The following is a 27292-nucleotide window of genomic DNA, read 5'->3' as shown; positions in this document are numbered from 1 at the left end:
AGAGGGGGAATCGAGACAAGGGTCGTGGTGTATGTGTGTGTGTGTCTGTGCGTGTGTGTAGAGCGATTCAGACCAAACTACTGGACCGATCTTTATGAAATTTTACATGAGAATTCCTGGGAATGATATCCCCGGACGTTTTTTTAATTTTTTTCGATAAATACCTTTGATGACATCATATCCGGCTTTTTGTACAAATTGAGGCGGCACTGTCACACCCTCATTTTTCAATCAAATTGATTAAAATTTTGACCAAGCAATCTTCGACGAAGGCCGGACTTCGGTATTGCATTTCAGCTTGGTGGCTTAAAAATTGATTAATGACTTTGGTCATTAAAAATCTGAAAATTGTATAAAAATTAAAAAAAAAAATTATAAAACGATCCAAATTTACGTTCATCTTATTCTTCATCATTTTCTGATTCCAAAAACATATAAATATGTTATATTTGGATTAAAAACAAGCTCTGAAAATTAAAAATATAAAAATTATGATCAAATTTACATTTTCGAAATCAATTTAAAAACACTTTCATCTTATTCCTTGTCGGTTCCTGATTCCAAAAACATATAGATATGATATGTTTGGATTAAAAACACGCTCAGAAAGTTAAAACGAAGAGAGGTACAGAAAAGTGTGCTATCCTTCTCAGCGCAACTACTACCCCGCTCTTCTTGTCAATGTCACTGCCTTTGCCACGAGCGGTGGACTTACGATGCTACGAGTATACGGTCTTGCTGAAAAATTGCATTGCGTTCAGTTTCATTCTGTGAGTTCGACAGCTTGACTAAATGTTGTATTTTCGCCTTACGCGACTTGTTGTATTATCTCTACTAAAGTATACCTGTCATGACAGGCCACCTGCAGTGTAGGGACACTTTTGGCTGGTCCCAAGGGTGTCCTTTCATCGCAGGTACCACTGTGTTATAAACACTCCAAAGGTAAAAGTTGATAATTTGCATGGTGTGTGCAGGACTCGTGCTATCATGTGAGGTTACGCTTTGCGCTGAAGCTGCACAAAGGGCTGTTGAGTCTGCGCCTGCCCCTGGAGTACATGAGCATCTTCTCCCTGGGGGCCAACGACCCGCTGAAGGAGAGACGCAACCAGCTCAAGCAGTTCCTCAACAGCAACATTCAGAAGCGACGGGAGTACCTCAAACAGAACCCCAACGCCAGAGGTGAGTAGACAGTCAGAGGGAATGGGAATAATGACTAGGAGAAAAATATATAACTGTTAATGGAGATGTGTGAGCTGGGAATTTGTATGATTTCAGCGAATTCTGTAAAAATAAAATGGGTTAAAAAAATGTGTCCGATAAAAAAAAAATATCAAAACATTCTGGATCAGTTTTCTGTACAATTTCATCGAAAGCCTATCCAGTATCCTCTGACACACTAGTAGTCTCGATTAAGCAGTGTCACTGGTAAACATGTATCTATAGAGCCATCTTGAATTGCATAACACGTGATGAGACATCTCTATCTTGAATTGCATATCACGTGAGACATCTCTGTCTTGAATTGCATAACACGTGATGAGACATCTCTGTCTTGAATTGCATAACACATGATGAGACATCTCTGTCTTGAATTGCATAACCCATGATGAGACATCTCTGTCTTGAATTGCATAACACGTGATGAGACATCTCTATCTTGAATTGCATAACACGTGATGAGACATCTCTGTCTTGAATTGCATAACACATGATGAGACATCTCTGTCTTGAATTGCATAACACGTGATGAGACATCTCTGTCTTGAATTGCATAACACATGATGAGACATCTCTGTCTTGAATTGCATAACGTGTGATGAGACATCTCTGTCTTGAATTGCATAACACGTGATTAGACATCTCTATCTTGAATTGCATAATGCTTGATGAAATATCTCACTCACCCATGACCACGTGTAACATTGACGTGTATGTCGCAGGTCTGATGGCGTCAGTGCTGCCGGACTACATCCTGCCCTACACCATCCACCTGCTGGCCCACGACCCAGACTTTAAGTCTTACGACCATCTCGAGTCGCTCAAGAGTCTTAAAGAGTAAGTGTTACAATTTTGTTAAAAATTCACGTGTCTAAAGAGAATATATTTTTTCGTTTGAATCAAAGAATTTTTTGTTGAACGGACTGGATTTGTTGATTGCAAGTTCTGGTGTGTTCAGCTTTCCCCATCCCTCCCCCCCCCCCCCTCTCTCTCTCTCTCTCTCTCTCTCTCTCTCTCTCTGAACGCTTGCACTGCACTCTCTCTCCCTCTCTCTCTCTCTCTCTCTCTCTCTCTCTCTCTCTCTCTCTCTCTCTCTCTCTCTCTCTCACCTAAAGTCATTAAAAAGTTTTAAAAAATGTGTAAAAAACCACTTAATGTCTGAGTAGTTTAACGCCTTTTGACTTACCAAACTTAGTATTACGTCAAAAATATGCTGTGCATTGTATATTCTGAACATATTTTTGTTACTCTATTGCTACATGTTCGATTGCCACCAGCTTGTATTTATAATTACCTGCATAGTATGCATTTGATTTTATGAATAACCACATTATGTATGCTCTTCATGCCTCATCTTTATCATCATCATCATCATTATCATCATCATTATCGTCATCATCATCATCATCGTCATCTTTATTATCACGTTTTCCGACCTCCTTTTGTTGGTTAACTTTTTAACTTTTTAATTTTTAATTTTTTTTTTTTTTAATTTTTTAAATTTTTTTTTAAATTATATAATTGTGTGTCTATGCGTCCCAAGGACAGATTGTAAGAAAAGGCGTAGCCTTAAATCTAAATCCTTGTAAAATAAAGTTCAATTCAATTCAATTCTCTCTCTCTCTCTCTCTCTCTCTCTCTCTCTCTCTCTCTCTCTCTCTCTCTCTCTCTCTCTCTCTCTCTCTCTCTCTCTCTCTCTCTCTCTCTTTTTTCTTCCCCCTCTGAAGGCTTGCACTAAAGATTTTTTGCATTCCTTTCTTGTATGATTAAAACAACTATCACACACCACATTTACCTTCCAGATGGTTGTTGTTTATGTTGGAACCTGATGGGTCCAAAACACTGTCATGATGCTTTCCCTCAACATATCTTAACGAAGACACGTTTACTTACAATATTTCGGTTTTGTTGCAGGTGTTTGTGGTTTGTCTTGGAACCTTTGATTGGTCGCACAGAAGACTACAATTATGCATTCCTTCGTCGTATGATTGAAAAAATCAAACAAACAAAAGATGCTCAGGCACCGGAGGATGAAGCATTGAACAAGGTCAGTTTATATTTCTAATACCTTATTCTTGTTTGGCTTTCTTTTAGGAGAAAAGAAATATCTTCAAGTTCACTTTGTAGGAATCAGCAATCTCAAAAGAAGGGTAGCTGTTTAAAATAGTAGGATGAATCTGTGACCTGGAAGATGTTGATAGGATTTCTTTTCTTTGATAAATGTACCGAAATAGCCATAGATGTTTCAGAAGATTGGCCCATGATATACCTTTCCCATATTACTGTATTAAAGAAAAGTTTGTCAGCTCTGCTGAAATTAAAGCAAAGTTTTCAGTGATTTGACTAATGTATCGTCAGGGGTGTACCTTAACACCCGCCCGCCCACCAATGGCGGGTAGAAATCGTGTCGGGTGAGTTCAAAGTCCTTATCAACCTGGCCCTGGGTCTGATGAATGTGCTTGTTACAGAAACTGTGTGCATTGTGTAACCTGGCCCTGGGTCTGATGAATGTGCTTGTTACAGAAACTGTACGCAGTGTGTGACCTTGCCCTGGGTCTTATTAATGTGCTTGTTACAGAAACTGTGCATTGTGTAACCTGGCCCTGGGTCTGATGAATGTGCTTGTTACAGAAACTGTACGCAGTGTGTGACCTGGCCCTGGGTCTGATGAATGTGATTGTTACAGAAACTGTACGCAGTGTGTGACCTAGCCCTGGGTCTGATGAATGTGATTGTTACAGAAGCTGTACGCAGTGTGTGACCTGGCCCTGGGTCTGATGAATGTGATTGTTACAGAAACTGTACGCAGTGTGTGACCTGGACCTGGGTCTGATGAATGTGCTTGTTACAGAAACTGTACGCAGTGTGTGACCTGGCCCTGGGTCTGATGAATGTGATTGTTACAGAAACTGTACGCAGTGTGTGACCTGGCCCTGGGTCTGATGAATGTGATTGTTACAGAAACTGTACGCAGTGTGTGACCTGGCCCTGGGTCTGATGAATGTGATTGTTACAGAAACTGTACGCAGTGTGTGACCTGGCCCTAGGTCTGATGAATGTGATTGTTACAGAAACTGTACGCAGTGTGTGACCTGGCCCTGGGTCTGATGAATGTGCTTGTTACAGAAACTGTACGCAGTGTGTGACCTGGCCCTTGGTCTGATGAATGTGCTTGTTACAGAAACTGTACGCAGTGTGTGACCTGGCCCTTGGTCTGATGAATGTGCTTGTTACAGAAACTGTACGCAGTGTGTGACCTGGCCCTGGGTCTGATGAATGTGATTGTTACAGAAACTGTACGCAGTGTGTGACCTGGCCCTGGGTCTGATGAATGTGCTTGTTACAGAAACTGTACGCAGTGTGTGACCTGGCCCTGGGTCTGATGAATGTGATTGTTACAGAAACTGTACGCAGTGTGTGACCTGGCCCTGGGTCTGATGAATGTGCGTTCTACGAACATCACGCTGAAAGACAGCAACGTGGAGCCCCCCCTCCCCTCCAAGCTCTTCACGGCTGCTGACAAGGTTAGTGCTCCTCGCATGGACGTTGCTGGGATTTGCTTTCTTTGACAAAATGGATATAAAAGTTCAGCCATTTGTGGACGTTTTTAGGCAGTTTTTGGCATTGTTTATTAACCCCCGTGAGAGAGTTCAGCAATTCTGTTGAAATGACAGTCAAGTTTTTGGCAATTTGAAAAAGTTTTACCGACTGCCAACACCAAATGACATCTGTTCCTCTCCTCTTCACGTGGGAGACTATCTCTGGATGCTTCACTGGCATAATGCTTGAATTTGTTTGAATGTCCAGTGAATCTCTCGTCATTTACTAGCCATCAAGCAAAGTGTTAAAATCTCTGTGTGTGTGTAAGTTCTCCAGACTTAGTTATTCTTAAATAGGCAATGAAACATGGGCTAGTGTCATTATCTTCCTATTACAAGTGGACCAGCTGTGTTTGTTGACCCAAATTGTATGAGTTTGTTTATCAGAAGACTAGAAGCATTGTCAAGACTTTTTGCATGCGCTGAAACATGGAAGGCAAGTGAAATTTAATTCGGAAGTGGAGACCATTTGCTCAGGTTTTGGTAATTGAAATGTTTCTATTTCTTTTCAGTCATACACGAACCTCCAGAGCTACCTGCCAAAGGATTTCCAGTTTGATGCAAAAGTAAGGAAATCTTTTTTTTTGGTGTTTGGACAATAAGTGAATCTCGCCAGCATTGATTAAACTCAAAGAAAACATACTGGGTGGTCCAGATCTCTTTCACCTTGCTGGTTTGAAGCTAAATAATCAAGTTTTCCTTGCGATCTCAAAGTTGTGTTTTCGATGTTTACTGCAGAATAAGAGCTTTGAACATACATTCCTTTCAGCGTGAACAATCTTGTTGACCACCAACGATCTGTCCAGGCTTGTACACGTAAAGAGAGCATCCTTCCAACCGAACACATACCAAAAATCAACACCCTGGCTGCATACTGTGCAGAATGAAATTTATTTTGCTGAATTAATTTCACATGTTGACACTGGTGTCAGTTACACAATTTTTACAGAAAGTAGCCAGGCCGTTCAATTTTAGTCTGTGTTCAAGGAAAAGAATACTTGGTTGGTTGACATGATGGTGTGCAAAAGTTCAAAGGTAGTTTTAAAGGAAGGGAGGTTGTGATCTGTTCCTGTTTAAATGACAGCGTCGCTTTGCACCGAGCATGATGGGCGGCAAGACCCAGACGACCACAGAGATCATCGTGATGAGCCACGCCCCCATCGTCAACCCCATGCCCCGCAGTCCCCGCATCACCAAGAAGAGTGTGCGTGAGCAAGCCAAACAGCAGCGCCAGACAGAATCAGAGTGAGTCTCCTCATGGATTTTGCTTGCTTGATGTCTCGTCAAATTGTATTGTTTCTTTGACCGTTGGTTGTTGTTTTTTTAAACATTTTTTTTTATTACAAATACTGTACGGTTAGTTCTTTGTTAGTCTTCATATCACAGTACGGTATTTTTTTTATTACATTTTATGTGGTAGTTTTAGCATTAACAGGGACTGCTTGTAAGACTGTGTCTGTCTGAATTTATTTTTTTTTATCCTTGTGTAATACAGATCAGTCCATCAATCTGAGACTGTCAGTGGTTCCTTACGTGTGGTGTGTCCTGTAGTGTAACAATTTACTCTCAGTCAATGTCAGATTGTCTTGGAACGCTAGTCTCTTGCCCTGAAAATTAGTGTAAACAACAGAGCTCTTTTTCAACCTGTTCAAGACCCATGACGAAGTACCACAGTGTTTTATAGATGGGGGTTGTGTTTCCCTCACGTTGCACAACAGATTTTCAATCCATGATAGTTTAGTTTGGATTGTTTTATATTTTTAAGAGAACAAATGTCCTTTTTGATCTTCTGGCAAACAGTTGCTGCATTGGGAGTCTGTACTTGAACATGCATTTCACATATGATACTAATTTTACACTTCTGTCGGTGAAGGCAAGAGCAGGAGAGTGACGGCAATGACAGCCGTGACACCAGCTCGTCCGAGTCGCCCAAGTCTGCAACGCAGGAATCGGAGAAGAGCAGCAAACGTGGTAGACGCACTGCCCAGGCATCCAGTGAAGATTCCAAGCCCGTGAAAGCGGGCACAAAGCAAACCAAAATGGAGGACTTTGGCACCAAGGCCAAGAGCGGAGACAAAGACTCTGTGGTGAATGGTTCGGCCAAGACTGGCACGCGGCGGACAGGGCGGGGAGGGGGGGAGAGTGAGGAGGGTTCAAAGGCAGCGGGGGAAAAAGGCAAGGGGCAGGGAAGGAAGCGTCGGGCCAGTGGGGATGACAGTACCGTTACAGCGGCGGCAGCAAAGCGAGGAAAGGCGGAGACAGAGAAGAAACCAGCAGGGGCCAAGAGGCAGCAGGCAGCAGGGTGAGTGCTTGTTACCTGTGTGTGTGTAGGCTGGTGAAATGTGTGTGCACATGCGCTTGTGAGTGGCTACTTTCTAACTTTATGCTTGGGCGTTCGTGGACCAGTCATACACAGTAGAAAACTGTCATCATGTCTCCCACCTTTTTACAGTTAGATCTTCAGCTTGTTCATTTTACTTCAACAGTTCATGATTGAATTAGGTTCAGCTCGCCAGGGTGTGTGAGAAGGATGAATTTGCCGATACTTATGTAAACTAAACAGTGTTGAGTGAAGATGCCCTCCGAAGACTGACATTAACACTGCACTGGACACTGATGAATGTCAAGTTTGTACAGTGTTTAAGATGCCTTGCTGGATGATGTTGACTGTGCTGTAACAGTGTGGATGATATTTCTGGTCCAGCAAAGGTGAGGAAGAAGATACAGGGGAGTCTGGTCGCGGGAGGAGACGGGGAAAGTCAGTGTCACCTTCCACATCTCCACAACGCACACTGCCACCTAAAAAGTGAGTTGCATTGCACATACCTGTATTGTCTATCACCTCTTGTGCTCCCAGGTGGCTCAAACAGCTGCAACACCCATGTTTACAAAAGAAGAGTTATGGTATGAAGACGAGGTCTGGCCACCCAAACTTACGCTCATCTACACCTCGATACCTCCTCTTTCTCTGAAAGAACAGGATTCTTCTTACTTCAGGGTTGACTTCTGCCTGGCTTGTTTCCTTGCAAGTTGGGACATCATTGTTTAGTCACAAAGTTTTGCATGGTTCAGAATGTTACTGTAGTGAAAGAACAGTTTGAAGTCGTTTTATCTTTGACCAAGAGGTATACGTTTGATCTTAGATTGAAGCGTTCCTCTTAAAATGTTTTAAAAGTGTGAAACTTAAATTTCTAATAAAGATACATGAAAAGACCTCAGAAAGTGACTAATGATGACATTAAGCATGAAGAGACCTCAGAAAGTGACTAATGATGACATTAAGCATGAAGAGACCTCAGAAAGTGACTAATGATGACATTAACACTATTGTGACTAGCACTGCCACGGCGTTTACGTCCTGCCTGCCCAAGCTTGCCACCAAGAAACTTCCCAAAAATCAGTAACTGTAAAGAAATCTGTCTAGCAAGCTTGAATTAAGTCCAATCACCACCAAATTGTGTGTACTAATTCAAAAATGGATGCCCAGTTCAGTCGTGCTATTTATAAGTTTGTCACGCGATTTGTTTTAGCAAAGGGGGGTGAAAGGGGGGTGAAAGGGGGATAATTTGTGTTTTTTAACGTTTTTTTGTGTGTGTTTTATTTTCTACTGCTTTTTTTAAAAGTTATTTTTTAACAGAAAGTATTATAAATAATGTTATAACCAAACAAGGTGTAAAACCTATGAATTAGCTGAAATATTGTTAACATTGTACACAGAAATAAGGAGACAGTACAAAGAAAAAAACAAGCAAATCACGCATTCACTCACAGCATCCTGACTCAAATGAAACAAAACTGTAGATCTAACACTCACCAAATGATGTCTAGGTAATCCATATTGAATATAAGTCACATTTTCACAACAAAGTACCAACTGTACACCTATGAACAATTCCAAAAGGATTTGAAGGCTCCAGCCATCCATTGTTATCAGTGCTGCCACGCCCCCATAGCTCCTGCACGATTCCGAGATACATGTTCGTCTAGCAGTATCACCGCCAACCACGTGTAGTTTGCCGACTCGTACTAGCAACAACGGGACTGTTTCTTCCTCACTTTCACTGCTTGTATCGCTTTCGTGAGGCGAAAACGATACGTCCGAATCATGCTCTACGGGATCCTCTAGGTCCAACATCCGAAGAATCTCCTCCCGAGACAAGGCTCGCCTTTGATTCATTTTTTTTCCTCAAAAACGCACACAAATCAGGCGGATTTGCAAATGGCAGAAGGGGACGCCAAGTGTATCAAGGGAAACAACTCAATTTATTTGCAAGCTTCAAAAACCGGGAAGCAATCACGAGTCGTGTACCTTGTATGTCTAATACTAAAATAGTCGCTTCCCGTCCGTGGGCGTTGCAGCGCTATTACTAATATAGTCGCATCCCGTCACGAAAGTGTTAAGCATGAAGAGACCTCAGAAAGTGACTAATGATGACATTAAGCATGAAGAGACCTCAGAAAGTGACTAATGATGACATTAAGCATGAAGAGACCTCAGAAAGTGACTAATGATGACATTAAGCATGAAGAGACCTCAGAAAGTGACTAATGATGACATTAAGCATGAAGAGACCTCAGAAAGTGACTAATGATGACATTAAGCATGAAGAGACCTCAGAAAGTGACTAATGATGACATTAAGTCAGAGAGTAAGAGCAGTACAGTACTCTGGAGATCCCTTCTCTTACCCTTCATGCTTTTGTCTTCGCTGTTTGAAGTTGTAACGAATGGTAACCCTGCTATTCTCAATGCGCAGAGCTAGGTTGACACGGGGCGATTTGAAAAGCAGCGATGATTCTGAGGCACAGAAATCCAAAGAGAGCGACTCTTCCTCTCCCTCCCCCAGTAGCAGTGCGGCTAAGGCGTCTTCCAGGAAAGGGGCCACCACTGCTGCTGCCCCGTTGAGTCGCAATGTGTGAGTATTATACTTACACAACCTCTTTAATCATATGGTTTTGTATGTTTGATTTAGAAATGCATACTCCCAGAACCACTTGTATGCTTGCAGGGACATGCATCATGATTCCTTATACTGATGATCGAGTCACTGGTAAATACCAGAAGACTTACGTTACTACATTTTGCTGATTACGTGAAATGGGTGGTTCTGGTGAGGTTATGCCCCTTCTTTCTTTCGGCTGGTAACAGGCGGAACCTCGCGGCAAGATCACACGAGAAAGGGGAAAAAAGTGCATTGGTCCCAAATAACAGTTTCGTGTGTAAGTTGTGCATTTTATACGGTAAAAAGACAATGGTAACAGGCGGAACCTCGCGGCAAGTCAAAAGTCAAACTAGCAATCGTTAAAAACCCAGTCCGTCCGACCAGCACTGCTATGTTCAGACTATGCTCATGTGAAGTTAACAGCGTGCCCGGTACACACGCCCTTATCGGTACATCATCGACTACGAGTGTTCTCTGGACAAGCCGTTTAATGCATTTTGCGAGTATTTCTAGCTCTTCTGTGGTGCAGTAGGCCCTATAGACGATGAAGGTGTCCATGATCTCAGGAGATGTGTGTGTAACCACTAGGTATTCAGTCAAATCCGTGTAAGAGGCTTTCAACTGACGGGGACAACCAAGCCACCATTATGCACCGACTTGACATAGATCAACAGACGTGCCTTTAGAATAAGGTATGTGCAGAGGTGCCTCATCCATGGGTGTTACTCTTCCGGCTTTTGCCGGATTTCCGGTTTTTGAAAAAATCTGAAGCCGGAAATTCCGGTTTTCCGGGTTTTCAAAAAAAAAAGAAAAAAAAAAGCTTCGTTTCGCTTAGTTGAAATAACGAGCAGCGGTTCCAATCCGACTTTTGACACCGGTTCGCGTGCTTTCTCGGTTCGCTCCCTTGGATTTGCCGCCATCTTGCTTATTATGATTTGGTTTCGTCGGTGTCCAGAAACTTTCTTTCAAACTTCAGCATTTTGGACCCCTGCCTTTCAGGTTTTTTGATTTTTCCCAGTAACACCCATGCTCATCTGAACAGACAACTAAAGCTTGATGTTTCCGTCACACTTTGTCTTTTAGATCTTCATGGGATATACAGGTTACAACACGATTGATTTTTTATATGGCTTGTATTTCAGTCAAGACCCAGCGAGAATATCAAAGGGACTCACTCGCCTCGTGTTGTAACCTCTCTCTCTCTCTCTCTCTCTCTCTCTCTCTCTCTCTCTCTCTCTCTCTCTCTCTCTCTCTCTCTCTCTCTCTCTCTCTCTCTCTCTCTCTCTCTCTCTCTATATATATATATATATATATGGATTACAGCTACTATGTTATTATATATAAGACATTACATACTCACAGACATTGTATTATACTGATGGACATTTTGTACTTGCAGGCGGCGAGCGCGGCCGTTGTCTAACGGCACGTCAGACGGGGAGGAGCACAGCACGCAGGATTCTGACTCACAGTTGTCGGGCACGTGCAGCAAGCAGGCTGCTCTGACCCGCGCCCTTGACCTTCTGCCCACCGCACAGGCCTCTAAGGAACACGAGGACGAGGAGACCTTGAACGTAAGTCTGCTGTGGAAACATCCACAAACAGATAGACTGCCAACATTCCAACATTCTGAGCCAAAAAACAAGAATGGTAGGTCATTGGAACGTTTATTATTGACAAAATCATTGTAACGTTTTGTTTTGTCAATAACAAATTTTCCAATTACCTATCATGCTTGTTTTTAAAAATTCTTTTTACTCTGCTGTGGGTTGGATCTTCTGTGCAATTCTTTGGGGTGTGGGCAGTGGTGGGGTTGTTCCAGCGTGTAATCTGTTTGGGCGTCACAGCACAGTTTTTTTTTGTGTGTATAAAGAAACCCTTACCGTAAATTTTGAAGCCAACTTGGTTTGGGGTGTGGGGGCACATTACTCTGGGTTTGATTTGTCTGATTGTCTGAGACACGCTGTCCCAAAACACTTAACACGAGCAATTTTCAAAGAATTTATTTTTGCGTGGTTTATCTTACCCCTGAGCCATCGTGAACCTGTGTGATCCAATTTCCTTTTTGACTCACATGCGAAGCAAAAGTGAGTCTATGTACTCACCTGAGTCGTCCGTCCGTCCGTCCCGCCGTCTGTCCGTCCGTCCGTCCGGAAAACTTTAACGTTGGATATTTCTTGGACACTATTAAGTCTATCAACACCTGATGTGGCCTGATGGTGTATGGTTACAAGATCTCAAAAACATGTGCGGCAACTTGACCTCACTTCAAGTTCAAGGTCACAGGGGCCGTAATTGTTGTCTTAAAAACGACCATTTTTCACATTTTCGCATTTTTTTCTGAAGTTATCGAGAATGGCAACCTTAGCTATGTATGCTATACAGGGCAATGTAAGCCCTATCTTTGGACACCAGTTTGGTTGACCTTGCTTCAAGGTCAAGGTCGCAAGGGTCCTTTAAAGTTGGATTGTATACATAGTTTGAAGTGACCTTGACCTTGAACTATGGAAGGTAACTCTTCCAAATCTACATATGTGTGAGGGAAATACATTATACTTACAAAAGTGAGTCTATATACTCACCGACATCGTCCGCCTGTCCTGCCGGGCGTCCGTCCCCCCCGTCTGTCTGTGAAACCTTTAACATTGTATATTTCTTGGACACTATTAAGTCTATCAACACCAATTGTGGCCTGATGGTGTATGGTTACAAGATCTTCAGAAACATGTTTGGCAACTTGACCTCACTTCAAGGTCAAGGTCACAGGGTCCTTCAAAGTTGAAATGTATATATTTTGAAGTGACCTTGACCTTGAACTATTGAAAATAACTCTTCCAAAACTACATATGTGTGAGGGAAATACATTATATTTTCATAATAACTCACATTAGGTTACATATCTTCAAGTTCCAGGTCAGTTTGAGTTAAACTGATATTTGTCAAAAAAGAGAAAACAGGCGCCAGACTAGAGAGAAGTCGGAGAACTGACGTTCCTTGTTCGACTCGATCCCCTAATGACCAGCGATTAGCATTTTAGGATGGAGAACCTTTTGACACAGTATGCACCATAACTTGGATGCAATTACTGAATGTGCAACTCACAATGGCATTAGTTTTCTGTAATTATTTTCTTTACTGAATAAATATTGTTTTTCTCAGTTTTATTGTAAAATTATTCTGAAAGAAAGATCAAGGTCTGTTCAGCATGTGAGTCGTGTGGGCTTTGCCCTTCTTGTTTTCACAATTTAGTCGTCAGTTTGTGATTTCAATGCGACTCGCTGTAAGCTTATGTGCAATAGCATGTTATTGTGTACCTCTGAATCTAAAACGCAACAAACGGCTGCGAGTCACACGAACTAGAGCGGTGGCGGTCGACCGTTCAAAGGAACTGGCGCTATGCGGAACCATCGTCTGCTACGAGAAAGACGATTTGCATGACACGTTTCCGGGCTTTTCTTTTTTCAAACTTTCAAAACTTTGAATTGTAATGATCTTGTCTTGATGAAAAAATAATTCTTTTATGATTTAAGAATGTTTGTGTAACAAGCTGTCAATTTATTATTAAGATTTTAAAAATTAGGTCTAGCGCCAAAACGAGGCGTCCGATTGTGATACTGAACAATCCGGCTATGCACGCAAAAATTAATTTGAAAATTGCTCGCTCTTTACGTAGCGTTAGGGCACCTAGGATGTTGTCAAGCGGTGAGTGTTTACACGAAAGGGTGCTTGTACTGTGTGTAAAAGCCTGACAGTGTCTGTGATGGTTTACGGGAAGCTTACTGTGCCTGGATTTGTATTTATACTTTGCCTTTGAACACTTTAACCATAAGGTTTTGTGTAATATTACCAGCTTGGAATCCTCGTTTAAGATTACTGATTCATATTTCAACTCAACAGAATCTGAACACTTTTCTCATGAATCTTAATGCCACTTAGTATTAATTTGTTTCGGTCTGTTTTCTTAAGAAGTGTATGTTTCACCTGTGAACATCTGTTATGAATATGTATTTTGCAGTCAAGACGCCGTGCAACACGACCCAAGAAAAAGTGATCCTGAATGTCTACACATGCCCCCTTGCTGCAGCTAGAACCAGTAATGAAGCAGATAATCCTATGTGCCGCCGTTAAACCCAGTGTCTAATGTAAACACGCTTATATTTCTAAACCAGCAATGTCACATTCATATGAAGGGAAAGCCTCACTGTTAAGTGACAGAAAAGTTTGCACAGACATGCACATGATTATTCTTGCTAACATGCCTGTTCACAGAAATACAGAAAAATTCTTGCTTACACGCCTGGTTAAAGAAAGGCACAAGATTATTCTTGCTAACATGCCTGTTCACAGAAATACAGAAAAATTCTTGCTTACACGCCTGGTTAAAGAAAGGCACAAGATTATTCTTGCTAACATGCCTGTTCACAGAAATACAGAAAAATTCTTGCTTACACGCCTGGTTAAAGAAAGGCACAAGATTATTCTTGCTAACATGCCTGTTCACAGAAATGCAGAAAAATTCTTGCTTACACGCCTGGTTAAAGAAAGGCACAAGATTATTCTTGCTAACAGGCGTGTCCTGTTGGAAGAAAGGCACAGAATAATTCTTGCTAACATGCCTACTCACAGGAATGTACATGATTATTCTGGCTAACATGCGTGTCCTGTTGGAGAAATGTACAGGATAATTCTTTCTTACAGGCCTGTTGACAGAAGTGTAAAGGATTATTTTTGCTTACATGCCTGTCAAGGCTAATATTGGTCAGACACACACACTGTTATGTATGCCTGCATGAAACTGAGCTGGAATTTGTTCATTGATTGGCCTGGTTTTCTGCAGGAGATGTATTAAAGCTCTCCTTTACCCATTGTGCAGTTTTCCATCATCATCCATAACTTATTGTTCGTTTGATTTTTTTTCTTCAATTTCGTTTGTAATACTTAACACCATCTGATACTTGTAAACTGTTTTGAAATGTGCAGCCTCTTTACCTGTTGTGTTACATTTGATGATAGGTTTTAATTCTGTAATTGTTTGCGCTGATTCATATTGGCAATATCATCATCAGATTTAGCTCTTTAATTAAATGGTTTTAGCAGTGATCATTGCATTGAACACACACACACACACACACACACACACACACACACACACACACACACACACACACACACACACACACACACACACACACACACACACACACACACACACATGTAGAAGGGAACCAGGTCAATAACTTATGGAACACATTTCTTTTGAAACAAGACTCAATCTATATAATGCTAGAATTTTGGAATAAACTGAATGCCATAAGAACACCATCACTCATTGTATGATTATTAGAAATTGATCTTCATTGAATTTGAACCGTTTGTAATTGTATTTTTTATCAGGTGTACAAAGTGTAATCCTGCATCTGTCATTGGGTATGCCTGTGTATGACGGAGTGCCTTTGTGTAAATGAACATTCACTGCAACATTAGTTGACTTTCATGCTTTTTGTTCAAACCATTTTTAATTTGTTTTTGTTGCTGGTTGATGTCTGTTCTTGGTACACTTATTTTGTTTGTTGGAAGTCTTAAGTTTCCAGGATCCCCCCGCGGGTTAGGGGGAAGAATTTACCCGATGCTCCCCAGCATGTCGTAAGAGGCGACTAACGGATTCTGTTTCTCCTTTTACCCTTGTTAAGTGTTTCTTGTATAGAATATAGTCAATGTTTGTAAAGGTTTTAGTCAAGCAGTATGTAAGAAATGTTAAGTCCTTTGTACTGGAAACTTGCATTCTTCCAGTAAGGTAATATATTGTACTACGTTGCAAGCCCCTGGAGCAATTTTTTTATTTGTGCTTTTGTGAACAAGAAACAATTGACAAGTGGCTCTATCCCATCCCCCCCCTTTCCCCGTCGCGATATAACCTTGAACGGTTGAAAACGACGTTAAACACCAAATAAAGAAAGAAAGTTAAGTTTCCAGGAACAAATGTAGATTTATAGATGAAGGAAAGTCCCTTCCAGTTGATTTCAAAAACGTTGCGTTCCTTTTTTTTCCCTCTCGTGTTGAAAGTTGACAAATCTAATAAGAAGTCCTGTGCTTAAGTTGTGTGGTGAAGTTAATCATGCATTTAGATTTGTGGTATGTTTGAAAGGCAGGTGTTCTGGGGAAACTAGCAGTTGAACAGAGCACCAGCAAAATCAGAAGAAGATTGTACAAAGTTTCATACCTACACCCTTAAGATTGTCAGGGAGTTTAAAATGTTAAAGGCACACACCTTACCATCAAACCAATTTGGCTTACTATCTCATATCTTGCCAGGCTTTTACATGAAATAACAAGTCGCGTAAGGCGAAAATACAATATTTAGTCAAGTAGCTGCCATTTTTCAGCAAGACCGTATACTCGTAGCATCGTCAGTCCACCGCTCATGGCAAAGGCAGTGAAATTGACAAGAAGAGCGGGGTAGTAGTTGCGCTAAGAAGGATAGCACGCTTTTCTGTACCTCTCTTTGTTTTAACTTTCTGAGCGTGTTTTTAATCCAAACATATCATATCTATATGTTTTTGGAATCAGGAACCGACAAGGAATAAGATGAAAGTGTTTTTAAATTGATTTGGACAATTTAATTTTGATAATAATTTTTATATATTTAATTTTCAGAGCTTGTTTTTAATCCGAATATAACATATTTATATGTTTTTGGAATCAGCAAATGATGGAGAATAAGATAAACGTAAATTTGGATCGTTTTATAAATTTTTATTTTTTTTTACAATTTTCAGATTTTTAATGACCAAAGTCATTAATTAATTTTTAAGCCACCAAGCTGAAATGCAATACCGAACCCCGGGCTTCGTCGAAGATTACTTGACCAAAATTTCAACCAATTTGGTTGAAAAATGAGGGCGTGACAGTGCCGCCTCAACTTTCACGAAAAGCCGGATATGACGTCATCAAAGACATTTATCAAAAAAATGAAAAAGAACGTATGGGGATTTCATACCCAGGAACTCTCATGTCAAATTTCATAAAGATCGGTCCAGTAGTTTAGTCTGAATCGCTCTACACACACACACACACACGCACACACGCACACACACACACACGCACATACACCACGACCCTCGTTTCGATTCCCTCTCGATGTTAAAATATTTAGTCAAAACTTGACTAAATATAAAAACATCCCCCCACTTGAACACGTACCAAAACTCAACCCTCTGACTGCTTCCTTTACGGAGTTGGGAATTTTTGACAAATTAGTTTCTTGAAAGGCAGCTAGTGGTTTTCAAGAAAATATTTTGTTAAAAGAAAATCCCACTGTGCACAAAAAGCACCCAAGCTGTTCATCTTTAGTATGTGACCAAGTGGAGGGACGGTCTTATCCCAGGTCTTCTTCTTCTGCTGCGTTCGTGGGCTGAAACTCCCACGTACACTCGTGTTTTTTGCACGAGTGGAATTTTACGTGTATGACCGTTTTTTACCCCGCCATTTAGGCAGCCATACGCCGCTTTCGGAGGAAGCATGCTGGGTATTTTCGTGTTTCTATAACCCACCGAACTCTGACATGGATTACAGGATCTTTTTCGTGCGCACTTGGTCTTGTGCTTGCGTGTACACACGGGGGTGTTCGGACACCAAGGAGAGTCTGCACACAAAGTTGACTCTGAGAAATAAATCTCTCGCCGAACGTGGGGACGAACTCATGCTGACAGCGGCCAACTGGATACAAAACCAGCGCGCTACCGACTGAGCTACATCCCCGCCCTTATCCCAGGTAAAAGCCTGGCCAGACCTGTGATGAAATGCGGAAAAGGGTGGCCGAGTGCTAAGTGCACTTGCCTCGGAAGCGAGAGGTTGCGAGTTTGACCCTGGGTCGGGGCGTAAGCAATTTTCTTCCCCCTTTCCTAGCCCAGGTGGTGGGTTCAAGTGCTAGTCTTTCGGATGAGACGAAAAACCGAGGTCCCTTCGTGTACACTACATTGGGGTGTGCACGTTAAAGATCCCACGATTGACAAAAGGGTCTTTCCTGGCAAAATTGTATAGGCATAGATAAAAACAAATTTCCACCAAAAACCCGTGTGACTTGGAATAATAGGCCGTGAAAAGTAAATATTCGCCGTAATGGCTTGAAATTTACTGGCCGATGTAAATGTGTGATATATTGTGTAAAAAATTCCATCTCACACGGGGCAGAAATTGATATGTAAAGCGGTTGGAGAACGTCAAGCGCTATATAAATCTCCCATATAAATAAATAAATAAAATGCTGAGCTGTTAACACAGAAAGGTGCTTGCCTTGAAGGTGGCGTCCTTCCTGGGTACAGGATCATGTTCACCACCACACATCCCTTCACTTCACTTGGACACATACCCAAAATCAACAGCTTAGCTGCTCTCTGTGCAGAGCCAGACTATTTTCCTCAATTCATAAAGTTTTGTTTTGTTGAGTCACTTGAGAAAAAGTGACTCTATGTAATCGGTCAGTGTTAGTCTGTCCGGCCGGCCGTCCGTAGACACCACCTTAACGTTGGACTTTTCTCGGAAACTATCAAAGCGATCGGGCTCATATTTTGTTTAGTCGTGACCTCCAATGACCTCTACACTTTAACGATGGTTTCGTTGACCTTTGACCTTTTTCAAGGTCACAGGTCAGCGTCAAAGGAAAAATTAGACATTTTATATCTTTGACAAAGTTCATCGGATGTGATTGAAACTTTGTAGGATTATTCTTTACATCAAAGTATTTACATCTGTAGCCTTTTACGAACGTTATCAGAAAAACAAGGGAGATAACTAGCCTTTTCTGTTCGGCAACACACAACTTAACGTTGGGCTTTTCTCGGAAACTATAAAAGTGACCGGGCTCAAATTTTATGTGAACGTGACTCCCAGTGACCTCTACACTTTGACGTCTGCTTTGGTGACCTTTGACCTTTTTCAAGGTCACAGGTATGTCTTGAAGGAAAAAAATTGAAATATCATATCTCTGAAACTATTCATCGGATTTGATTCAAACTTTATAGGATTATTCTTTACATCAAATTATTTACATCTGTATTGTGTTGTGAATAGCAATTTCTTCCTGTCCATCTGATGCCTCATATAATATTCAGAACTGCGAAAGTGACTCGATCGAGCGTTTGCTCTTCTTGTTATAATTAAACGTTCCTATAACATACCTTTCATGGTTTTTACATTAAGTCAAGTTTTGTTTACATTTAGTCAAGTTTTGTTTACATTTAGTCAAGTTTTGACTAAATGTTTTAACATAGACGGGGAATCGAGACTAGGGTGTGGTGTATGTATGTGAGTGTGTGTGTGTATAACGCGATTCCGAGAAACTACTGGACTGATCTTGATGAATCTTAACATGAGAGTTCCTGAGTATATCTCCAGACGTTTTTTTCATTTTGTTGATAAATATCTTTGATGGCGTCATATGTTTTTTTGTGAAAGTTGGACGGCACTGTCACGCTCTCATTTTTCAACCAATTTGGTTGTAATTTTGGTCAAGCAATCTTCTAATTAATTGATGAGTTTGGTCATTAAAAATCTGAAAATTGTAATTAAAATATTTTTTTTTATAAAACAATCCAAATTTCATCTTATTCTTCATCATTTTCTAATTCCAAAAACATATACATATGTTATATTTGGATTAAAAACAAGGTCTGAAAATTAAAAATATGAAAATTATGATTAAAATCAAATTTCCAAAATCGATTCAAAAACATGTTCACCCCCCGCGGGTTAGGGGGAAGAATTTACCCGATGCTCCCCAGCATGTCGTAAGAGGCGACTAACGGATTCTGTTTCTCCTTTTACCCTTGTTAAGTGTTTCTTGTATAGAATATAGTCAATTTTTGTAAAGATTTTAGTCAAGCAGTATGTAAGAAATGTTAAGTCCTTTGTACTGGAAACTTGCATTCTCCCAGTAAGGTAATATATTGTACTACGTTGCAAGCCCCTGGAGCAAATTTTTGATTAGTGCTTTTGTGAACAAGAAACAATTGACAAGTGGCTCTATCCCATCTTCCCCCCTTTCCCCGTCGCGATATAACCTTCGTGGTTGAAAACGACGTTAAACACCAAATAAAGTAAAGTAAAGTAAAGTAAAAACATGTTCATTGTTTTCATTCATAACACGCTGGGTAACAAATCAATCTTACCACTCTGAACAGGACGCAGCCAGGCTTGAGGGTTTTGGTACGTGTCCAAGGCAAAGGGTGTTTTTATATCCCATGGCTAAGCCTGAACAGATCCGTAGTGTTAAACATGTTTGGTTGCATGAGAAGGAATGTACCTTTAAGAGAGATTACCTTTCTGAATGGCTGAATGCAAGTTTGGATTAACTTCAGAAAATAACGACTGAAAGGTACTGAGACTATGAAATGAAATTCACATCATGCAGACAGTGAATACATTTCCTGTGAAAATTTTGAATAATTTTCCTGTGAAAAGGTGTTTTTTTGGTTGCATATTCAGTAGTTAGATATTCTGGAATATGAAACAAACATATGGAGTGGATGAAAGGAAACAGACCTTTTGTCACTGCTTGTGTGAAACTAAACAAACCTGTTAGGAATCTCTTTAAAAACGATTGTTGCTGTATATTGATTTTGTTTTGATGGAAAAAATGTGGCGGAGGCTGTTCATATTTCATTAGAATAAAGTGACGATCAAGTTCAGCTTTGTGTGTATTGGTGTGTGAGGTATAGTTAGTGTATTTGCGTGGGTGTAAAAAAAAATAAAGAAAATATATATAGCAGAAGCATGAAAAGTGAACCACATGTTACAAGTATAGACAGTGTGGGCCGCCTAGTTTCCTCATGAGGTGTGAGCAGTCAAAGGGTGTACAGTGGAACCCGCTTTAAGAAAGTTGACGGTTAATTGATTTTACTTTCTTTTATCCAAGGTTTTTCTTATTCGTATCAGGAGACTCTGGATATAAAAAATATTGAGGCAATTTCTATCTCTTATTCGAGGAATGTTTTTTTTCCCCCATCATATTTTTGGAAAAGCATTGCATGATATGCCCGCAGGCAGGCGCGTTAATGTGGATATAATTATGAATGTTTATGTTTGTAATTTCATGTCGTTGGGTTTAGTATGTGCGTGCGAATTAATATGTGTATGTTCATAATTATGTTATCGAGGGATAGAGAGAGAGAGTGAAAGAGCGATGGACAAGAATTGGTGTCTAAGGGAACGCCTTTTCTTAAACCTACCCTTCTGTTCAAAACAAAATTCTGATAAATGATAAACAAAAGAACGAACGAACAACATCCAAAAACAAAAACAAATTAAGTAGAAGTGCAATGCTTTTGGCACAGTCAACCAGCCCAGTCATTGCATACCCCCGGCAAAGGACACACACACACACAAGAGCACACACACACACACACAGAGTACTTTTTTCTACACTGCATGCAGGCGAAGAAATGGAAGAGCTGGTCGACTTCCACCGTATTAAAGTTACTATATTCCCAATATTTTTGTGAACTACCCAACTGTAGCCATAGTTTGGTAGCCAAAAATAGCTTCCTTTTTATGTATCTCGGCAAGAACATTCTTTCAGTCGAAGTCAGTATTGTGTTCGTGTTGTGATCGATCGAGCAGGGGCGGAATACATAATTTCTTTTTGGGACAGATCGACGACGCGAAGCATTTAGTTGAGGGCGCGAAGAGCCCGAACCTGCCAGGAAAATGTTGATAAAAACAAGGAAAATGGAGCACAAAAAACTTCCCTTAATACACCTTCCAATAAGATCATTTAAGAAGACAAATTTGGATCAAAACAAGGAAATTGACCGATCTGGTGCAACCTGAGCCAACAAAATGACCCAACTACCTTCCATAACCGTCCTTTAGAAGACGGCTAGGGTCCGGGTGCATGCCCCCAGGAACATTATAATACAAACAAGGAAATTGGAGCAATCTGGTTCTAAATCTGAGCCATAATTTGCCAAATGAAATCCAAATAAGGTCAAACGTCTTTCAGACTACCACAATCAAATATAATATTACACTATGTAAATTTACCCTCTCATATCACAAGAGTTGGGTTTCACAGCAGAGCAATCACATTACGAATATCACAGCATATGATTTGTAAACTGCAAATAGCCCTCACTCGATCAATAATGTACACTGCTCATGGACGCGATCACGCACTCACGCACGCTCACACACACACACACACACACACACACACACACCTTCACACACTTTTTGTTTTCGCCTGCTGACCAGCCTCTACGTGATGCGAGAAGAATTTAAAATGGTGACTGCAGAAGGAAGGAATGACTTTTTAAACTGGTTTTTGCGTGCCAAATGGACCTTATAACGTTTACCTGAAGGGAAGATTTTAAAATAAGGGTTGAGAGGATGGATCAGATCACGGACAATTTTGATAGCAGTTTGGTAGAGACTGGTCAGCTGTCGTTGGGGTTGCCCAACAAGTTTGCTGGCCGTCGCAACAATGCGGTGCAGTTTAGCCTTGGTTGTTTTACATTTATGGTACCGTACCATGTCACAGTGTTAAAAACAAGAATGCTTTCAATCGAACTGCTGTACACAAGTTCCATAACGCTTAGATTGACATTGAAATATTTTAAGCTTCCTAAGAAGAAAAAGTCGTTGCTGAGCTTTTTTTTTATAAACAGCATGAACATGATCACTAAGATAGAAGGGTAGGGATGGGGGTGGTTAAAAAACAGTTGTTCAAGCTTCAACAAAGGTAACTAGATGGCATGAATATAAACTCTGCACAAAAAGTATTGCACCCATTTTCGTACCTCAACGTAAAACATTCATGCCCGTGTTATTTCATTCAAATCTTATATGCCATTAAAGGTCCTCGACTTGGCTATCTATCTGGCACACATTTCGAATCAAAGATTTCTGTCATAGGTGTCACGTGACCGCCGCCGAATTAAGGGTACCCCTAAAATTGACCTGACAAAAACGTCAGGTACAAATTAAAAATCTACAAAAATTCAGAATAGGCTTAACTTGGAAACTGTTACTTACGAGGAGAAAGCCAAATCAATTATCTATGTTTTGCTATATTGCATATTTCTTGTGTTATGTCATTTCTATTGATGCAGGTGTGATGAATGAATGTTTTAGTTGGGGTACGAAAATTGGTGCAATAATTTGTGTGCAGAGTTTATCTTAACATAGTCAGTCCTAGGATTATTTTTGTTCTTCCTTTTTGAGAGGTACTTTCAAACAAAATTTATGCTTTATCAGTAATGCATCATATTAACCCGAGCCCTTCTTTGGCGCCGGTATAACCAGATTTGTTCGGCTGTCTGCAGTACGCGTAACCCCACGTGAAACGCGAGGGACGGACTGATCTAAATCACTGAAAGGGGAACGAACACAGTCACAGGCCCTTTCGCGTTGCAAAGTTTTACACAAAATAGCTACAGCGTGTCTTGCAATCACCCGTATCTCACAAAATAGACCTTCCTAGTTTTTCCTCTCCTGACAGATATGCGTTCTTAGCTCAGGGGTTAAGCCCGCTACTAACTACAGCCGAACCAAGTCGAACTAGGTCGGCGAACGTTCGGCGAACGTTACACCGTGCCTGGTTCGGTGTACTAACTAGCGGCGAAATGTATCGGCGATACCGGTCATATGATCAAGAAATATCACGTGAGAAGACTCGTGATCGTTTGACAGCGTAATAGCCGTCAGTATTGTCACTCTTCAAGGATGAAGATACAAAAATATTCAACCAATGAAAAGTCAGTAGCGGGCTTTAGCGAACTGTCCATGTGGTAGCTTACGGTTCTTGAAGTCGCTTGTTCGAGCCCTGCCAACGCTTTTTTTTTTTTTTTTTTTTTTTTCAAATCATGCGCGATTTTGCTGCTCATGTTTTAAAACAGCTTTTTTGGGGGGTGGCAAGTCTTGTGCTAAACAGGCAGTGCTCATTGGTATATTTAGCTCTGCTAAAGAGATCGCCATTTAACCAGTATTATTGGCTCGCTTTTATTTTTGGTTGACATAAAAAAAATGATATTGTAAAGGATATTGAATCCGAAATTAAGTTGTTTGCCGATAATACAAGTATGTACCTTGCATTAGAAGATGCGGACAGACGAACCGATACATTAAATGCAGATTTTAGTGTAGCGGCCAATAAATGGAAAGTATTCAACGTGGTTTAACCCCCCCACCCCCCCTCAACCCTTGTTTTTCAATAATGTTCTTTTACATAAAGTTGATGAACACTGACAAACACTTTGGGGTGATTTTGCAAAGTACCTGCAAATGGGATGCCCACATTAAAAGTTTAATTAGAAAAGTGAATTTATTGTTTAATTATTTACGACTGATTTTATAAATATAGATTAAGTCGAATTTGTTTGGAAATAAGATATAAATCCTTTATCAGTTTACCGCGTTTTGTCCCCCAACGTGTTTACTTTTATGCTTGCCCCTTTGAATGAAAAGAGTTAATACTGTATAAAATACCTGAGTGTGTTTAAAGGCATATGTACGCGCTCCCGTGTTTACAAAGTGTAGTTTGCCCATAATCGATGTCAAACGCACCATAAGACCATATAATGACGATATGTCACCATGCGCGGACCATAATACATGCATTACAGCTTGTTCTAGCCTCTGAAAAAGTGAGGATGTCAACAAAGCCGCGGTGTTAGCTCCCTTGCATCAACGTTACATGTGTTGCCAAATCTATAAATAGGACGATCCAGATCAAAATGAAAATTAACATATCTCAACATTGAAGGGGTCCTAGACCACAATATTTTGCAGGGAACTTAATTTAGCATGTCTCCAGCTGTTGGTAAAGCAATTAGCGTGTATAGTCATCGAGTACATATGCCTTTAAATATTGTTTATTTTATTGTTGATATTGTGCTGAGCCAGCGATGTAAGCTATGGTTTTTTTTTAATGTACATTAACTCGAAGTCTTACATAGATGTTTAATGTAAATGCCATCATGTACTTAATATGTGTATATATTATTATATGCCGCAGACACATATGTCAACTGCACATACATACATAAATAGTTACAATTAATTTGAGAGAAGTGTTGTACATTATAAATCGTATGTCCAAACTGAAGGAACCGTTACATAAAAACTAGGGAGAGAAGTCACAAACATCATTTTCTACGATCTGTTTAATTTTGGAGTTAATAAGCAAGTCGCGTGGAGCGAAATTAATACATAACAATGTGGGTCCACAGAGCCCCACGACGTCTACAGAAGGGTATTCACGATTTTTCCTTTTTCGAGAAGCTTTAGTCCGCAAGGTAATAATTAAATTAATAATTGAATTTAATTACTTCTCGCGGAAATTTAACCACGGCGTCTACGGAAGGGGATGCACGTTTTTGCTTCTTTGGAAAGCATGGGTCTACGGAAGGGTATGCATATTTTTCCTTCTTTGAGAAGCATGGGCCCCACGATGTCTTCTGTGTATGGAAAATATACGACTTGCAAAGCAACAACTCTCGTCTATACTACTTCCGGTTCGCGCGCGATTGAGTCTCTCAGTCAAAATGGCGACGCCAGTGTGCGAGCCTGGGCAATGGCGTTGAATTGTACTCGCAAACCTGCTAAAACAGTGACGTTTGCCGCTCCCGCCATCGGTTTGAGCTGTTCCGGCAAAAGGCAAAGCGAGGCGATGACTGAAGACGCATATAGTGTTTTTCATGTGGATTTCCAGTCCGAGTTTTTAAGTCGCTTAACCACGTGACTCAGTCCTGCATTTTTGACTCACATGCGAAGCAAAAGTGAGTCTATGTACTCACCCGAGTCGTCCGTCCGTCCGGAAAACTTTAACGTTGGATATTTCTTGGACACTATTCAGTCTATCAGTACCAAATTTGGCAAGATGGTGTATGATGACAAGGCCCCAAAAAACATACATAGCATCTTGACCTTGCTTCAAGGTCAAGGTCGCAGGGGCCATAAATGTTGTCTAAAAAACAGCTATTTTTCACATGTTCCCCATTTTCTCTGAAGTTTTTGAGATTGAATACCTCACCTATATATGATATATAGGGCAAAGTAAGCCCCATCTTTTGATACCAGTTTGGTTTACCTTGCTTCAAGGTCAAGGTCACAGGAGCTCTTCAAAGTTGGATTGTATACATATTTTGAAGTGACCTTGACCCTGAACTATGGAAGATAACTGTTTCAAACTTAAAAATTATGTGGGGCACATGTTATGCTTTCATCATGAGACACATTTGGTCACATATGATCAAGGTCAAGGTCACTTTGACCCTTATGAAATGTGACCAAAATAAGGTAGTGAACCACTAAAAGTGACCATATCTCATGGTAGAAAGAGCCAATAAGCACCATTGTACTTCCTATGTCTTGAATTAACAGCTTTGTGTTGCATGACCTTGGTTGACCTTGGGTCAAGGTCACATGTATTTTGGTAGGAAAAATGTGTAAAGCAGTTCTTAGTGTATGATGTCATTGCTAGGTTTAGCTGAAGGTCAAGGTCATGTAAAGGTCAAGCATGTGAGTCGTATGGGCTTTGCCCTTCTTGTAAACGCTTGTAAGAAATTATTCTTACACGTGTAATAAATAATTAATACACGTGTAATAAATAATTAATACACGTGTAATAAATGATTAATACACGTGTAAGAAATATTTCATACACGTGTAAGAAATGATTAAATACACGTGTAATAAATATTTCATGCACGTGTTAGAAATGATTAAATACACGTGTAATAAATATTTCATGTACGTGTAAGAAATGATTAAATACACGTGTAATAAATGTTTCATGCACGTGTAAGAAATGATTAAATACACGTGTAATACATATTTTATGCACGTGTAAGAAATGATTAAATACTCGTGTAATAAATATTTCATGCACGTGTAAGAAATGATTAAATACACGTGTAATAAATATTTCATGCACGTGTAAGAAATGATTAAATACACGTGTATGAATTATTTATTGCACGTGTAATGGTTATGACTATGAGCCAAACGGCTTTTCCATAGCAGGGTTATGTCCTTTATTGTTATCTGCGAGACTACCAGTGTTCCTGAATTTATCCACGAGGCGCTTCACAGTTCTCGCACATGGACAGTGTGTGCCAGGGAACTCTCTCCGAAAAGCGCGCTGGGCGAGAACCACAGAATTGGTAGCAAAGTAACGTTCAACGATTTTGGTCCTTTCCTGTACTGGAATGCGATCCATTCAGGCTTTAAAAGAATTCTAAGATGCTTGTCTCAAATTCTATCTGAAACAGAAAAGAAAATATCACTTTACAGGAAAAATATTAACAAATTAAATGTGGACACTTTTTATGGCCCACCCTGTAGCTCTTGGGGCGATGAGAGACGCTTTGTTTTGCTAGACAATATCACTTTAAAAAGAAACCAAAATCACCTCGCAACTGCAATAACTATAATCATATTAAAGATGTATACAAAACTGTTGCATCAAAATCTGCAAATGTTTTCAAAACAACGAAAAGAACGACGAAGGCTAAATCGTTCTTCAAAATGACATCAT

The 27292-nt window shown here is 40.4% G+C and overlaps 1 protein-coding gene across 2 annotated transcripts in view; it reads left to right on the top strand.

Moving 5' to 3' along the window:
- LOC138968574 (sister chromatid cohesion protein PDS5 homolog A-like) overlaps positions 1–20444 on the top strand; it is a 69865-nt gene extending 49421 nt beyond the window's left edge. The window contains exons 25-36 of one of the 2 annotated variants that reach the window (XR_011456229.1): positions 975–1179; positions 1941–2055; positions 3133–3265; positions 4620–4742; positions 5330–5383; positions 5902–6062; positions 6691–7119; positions 7522–7623; positions 9574–9732; positions 11159–11333; positions 13775–17143; positions 17531–20444. Coding sequence is in view for 1 of the 2 variants with exons in the window: in XM_070341153.1 (XP_070197254.1) it covers positions 975–1179; positions 1941–2055; positions 3133–3265; positions 4620–4742; positions 5330–5383; positions 5902–6062; positions 6691–7119; positions 7522–7623; positions 9574–9732; positions 11159–11333; positions 13775–13810 (1692 nt within the window). In the remaining variant the exon portion in view is untranslated. Of the gene's footprint in view, positions 1–974; positions 1180–1940; positions 2056–3132; positions 3266–4619; positions 4743–5329; positions 5384–5901; positions 6063–6690; positions 7120–7521; positions 7624–9573; positions 9733–11158; positions 11334–13774 lie in introns of both variants that reach the window. The other variant, XM_070341153.1, reaches the window with a different exon arrangement.
- Positions 20445–27292: the final 6848 nt, after the last annotated feature.

This window comes from Littorina saxatilis, linkage group LG6 (assembly GCF_037325665.1).
Source record: "Littorina saxatilis isolate snail1 linkage group LG6, US_GU_Lsax_2.0, whole genome shotgun sequence".
NCBI classification, from domain to species: domain Eukaryota; kingdom Metazoa; phylum Mollusca; class Gastropoda; order Littorinimorpha; family Littorinidae; genus Littorina; species Littorina saxatilis.
Note: the sequence above shows the minus strand (reverse complement) of the source record. Positions and strands in the feature narration are given on the sequence as shown.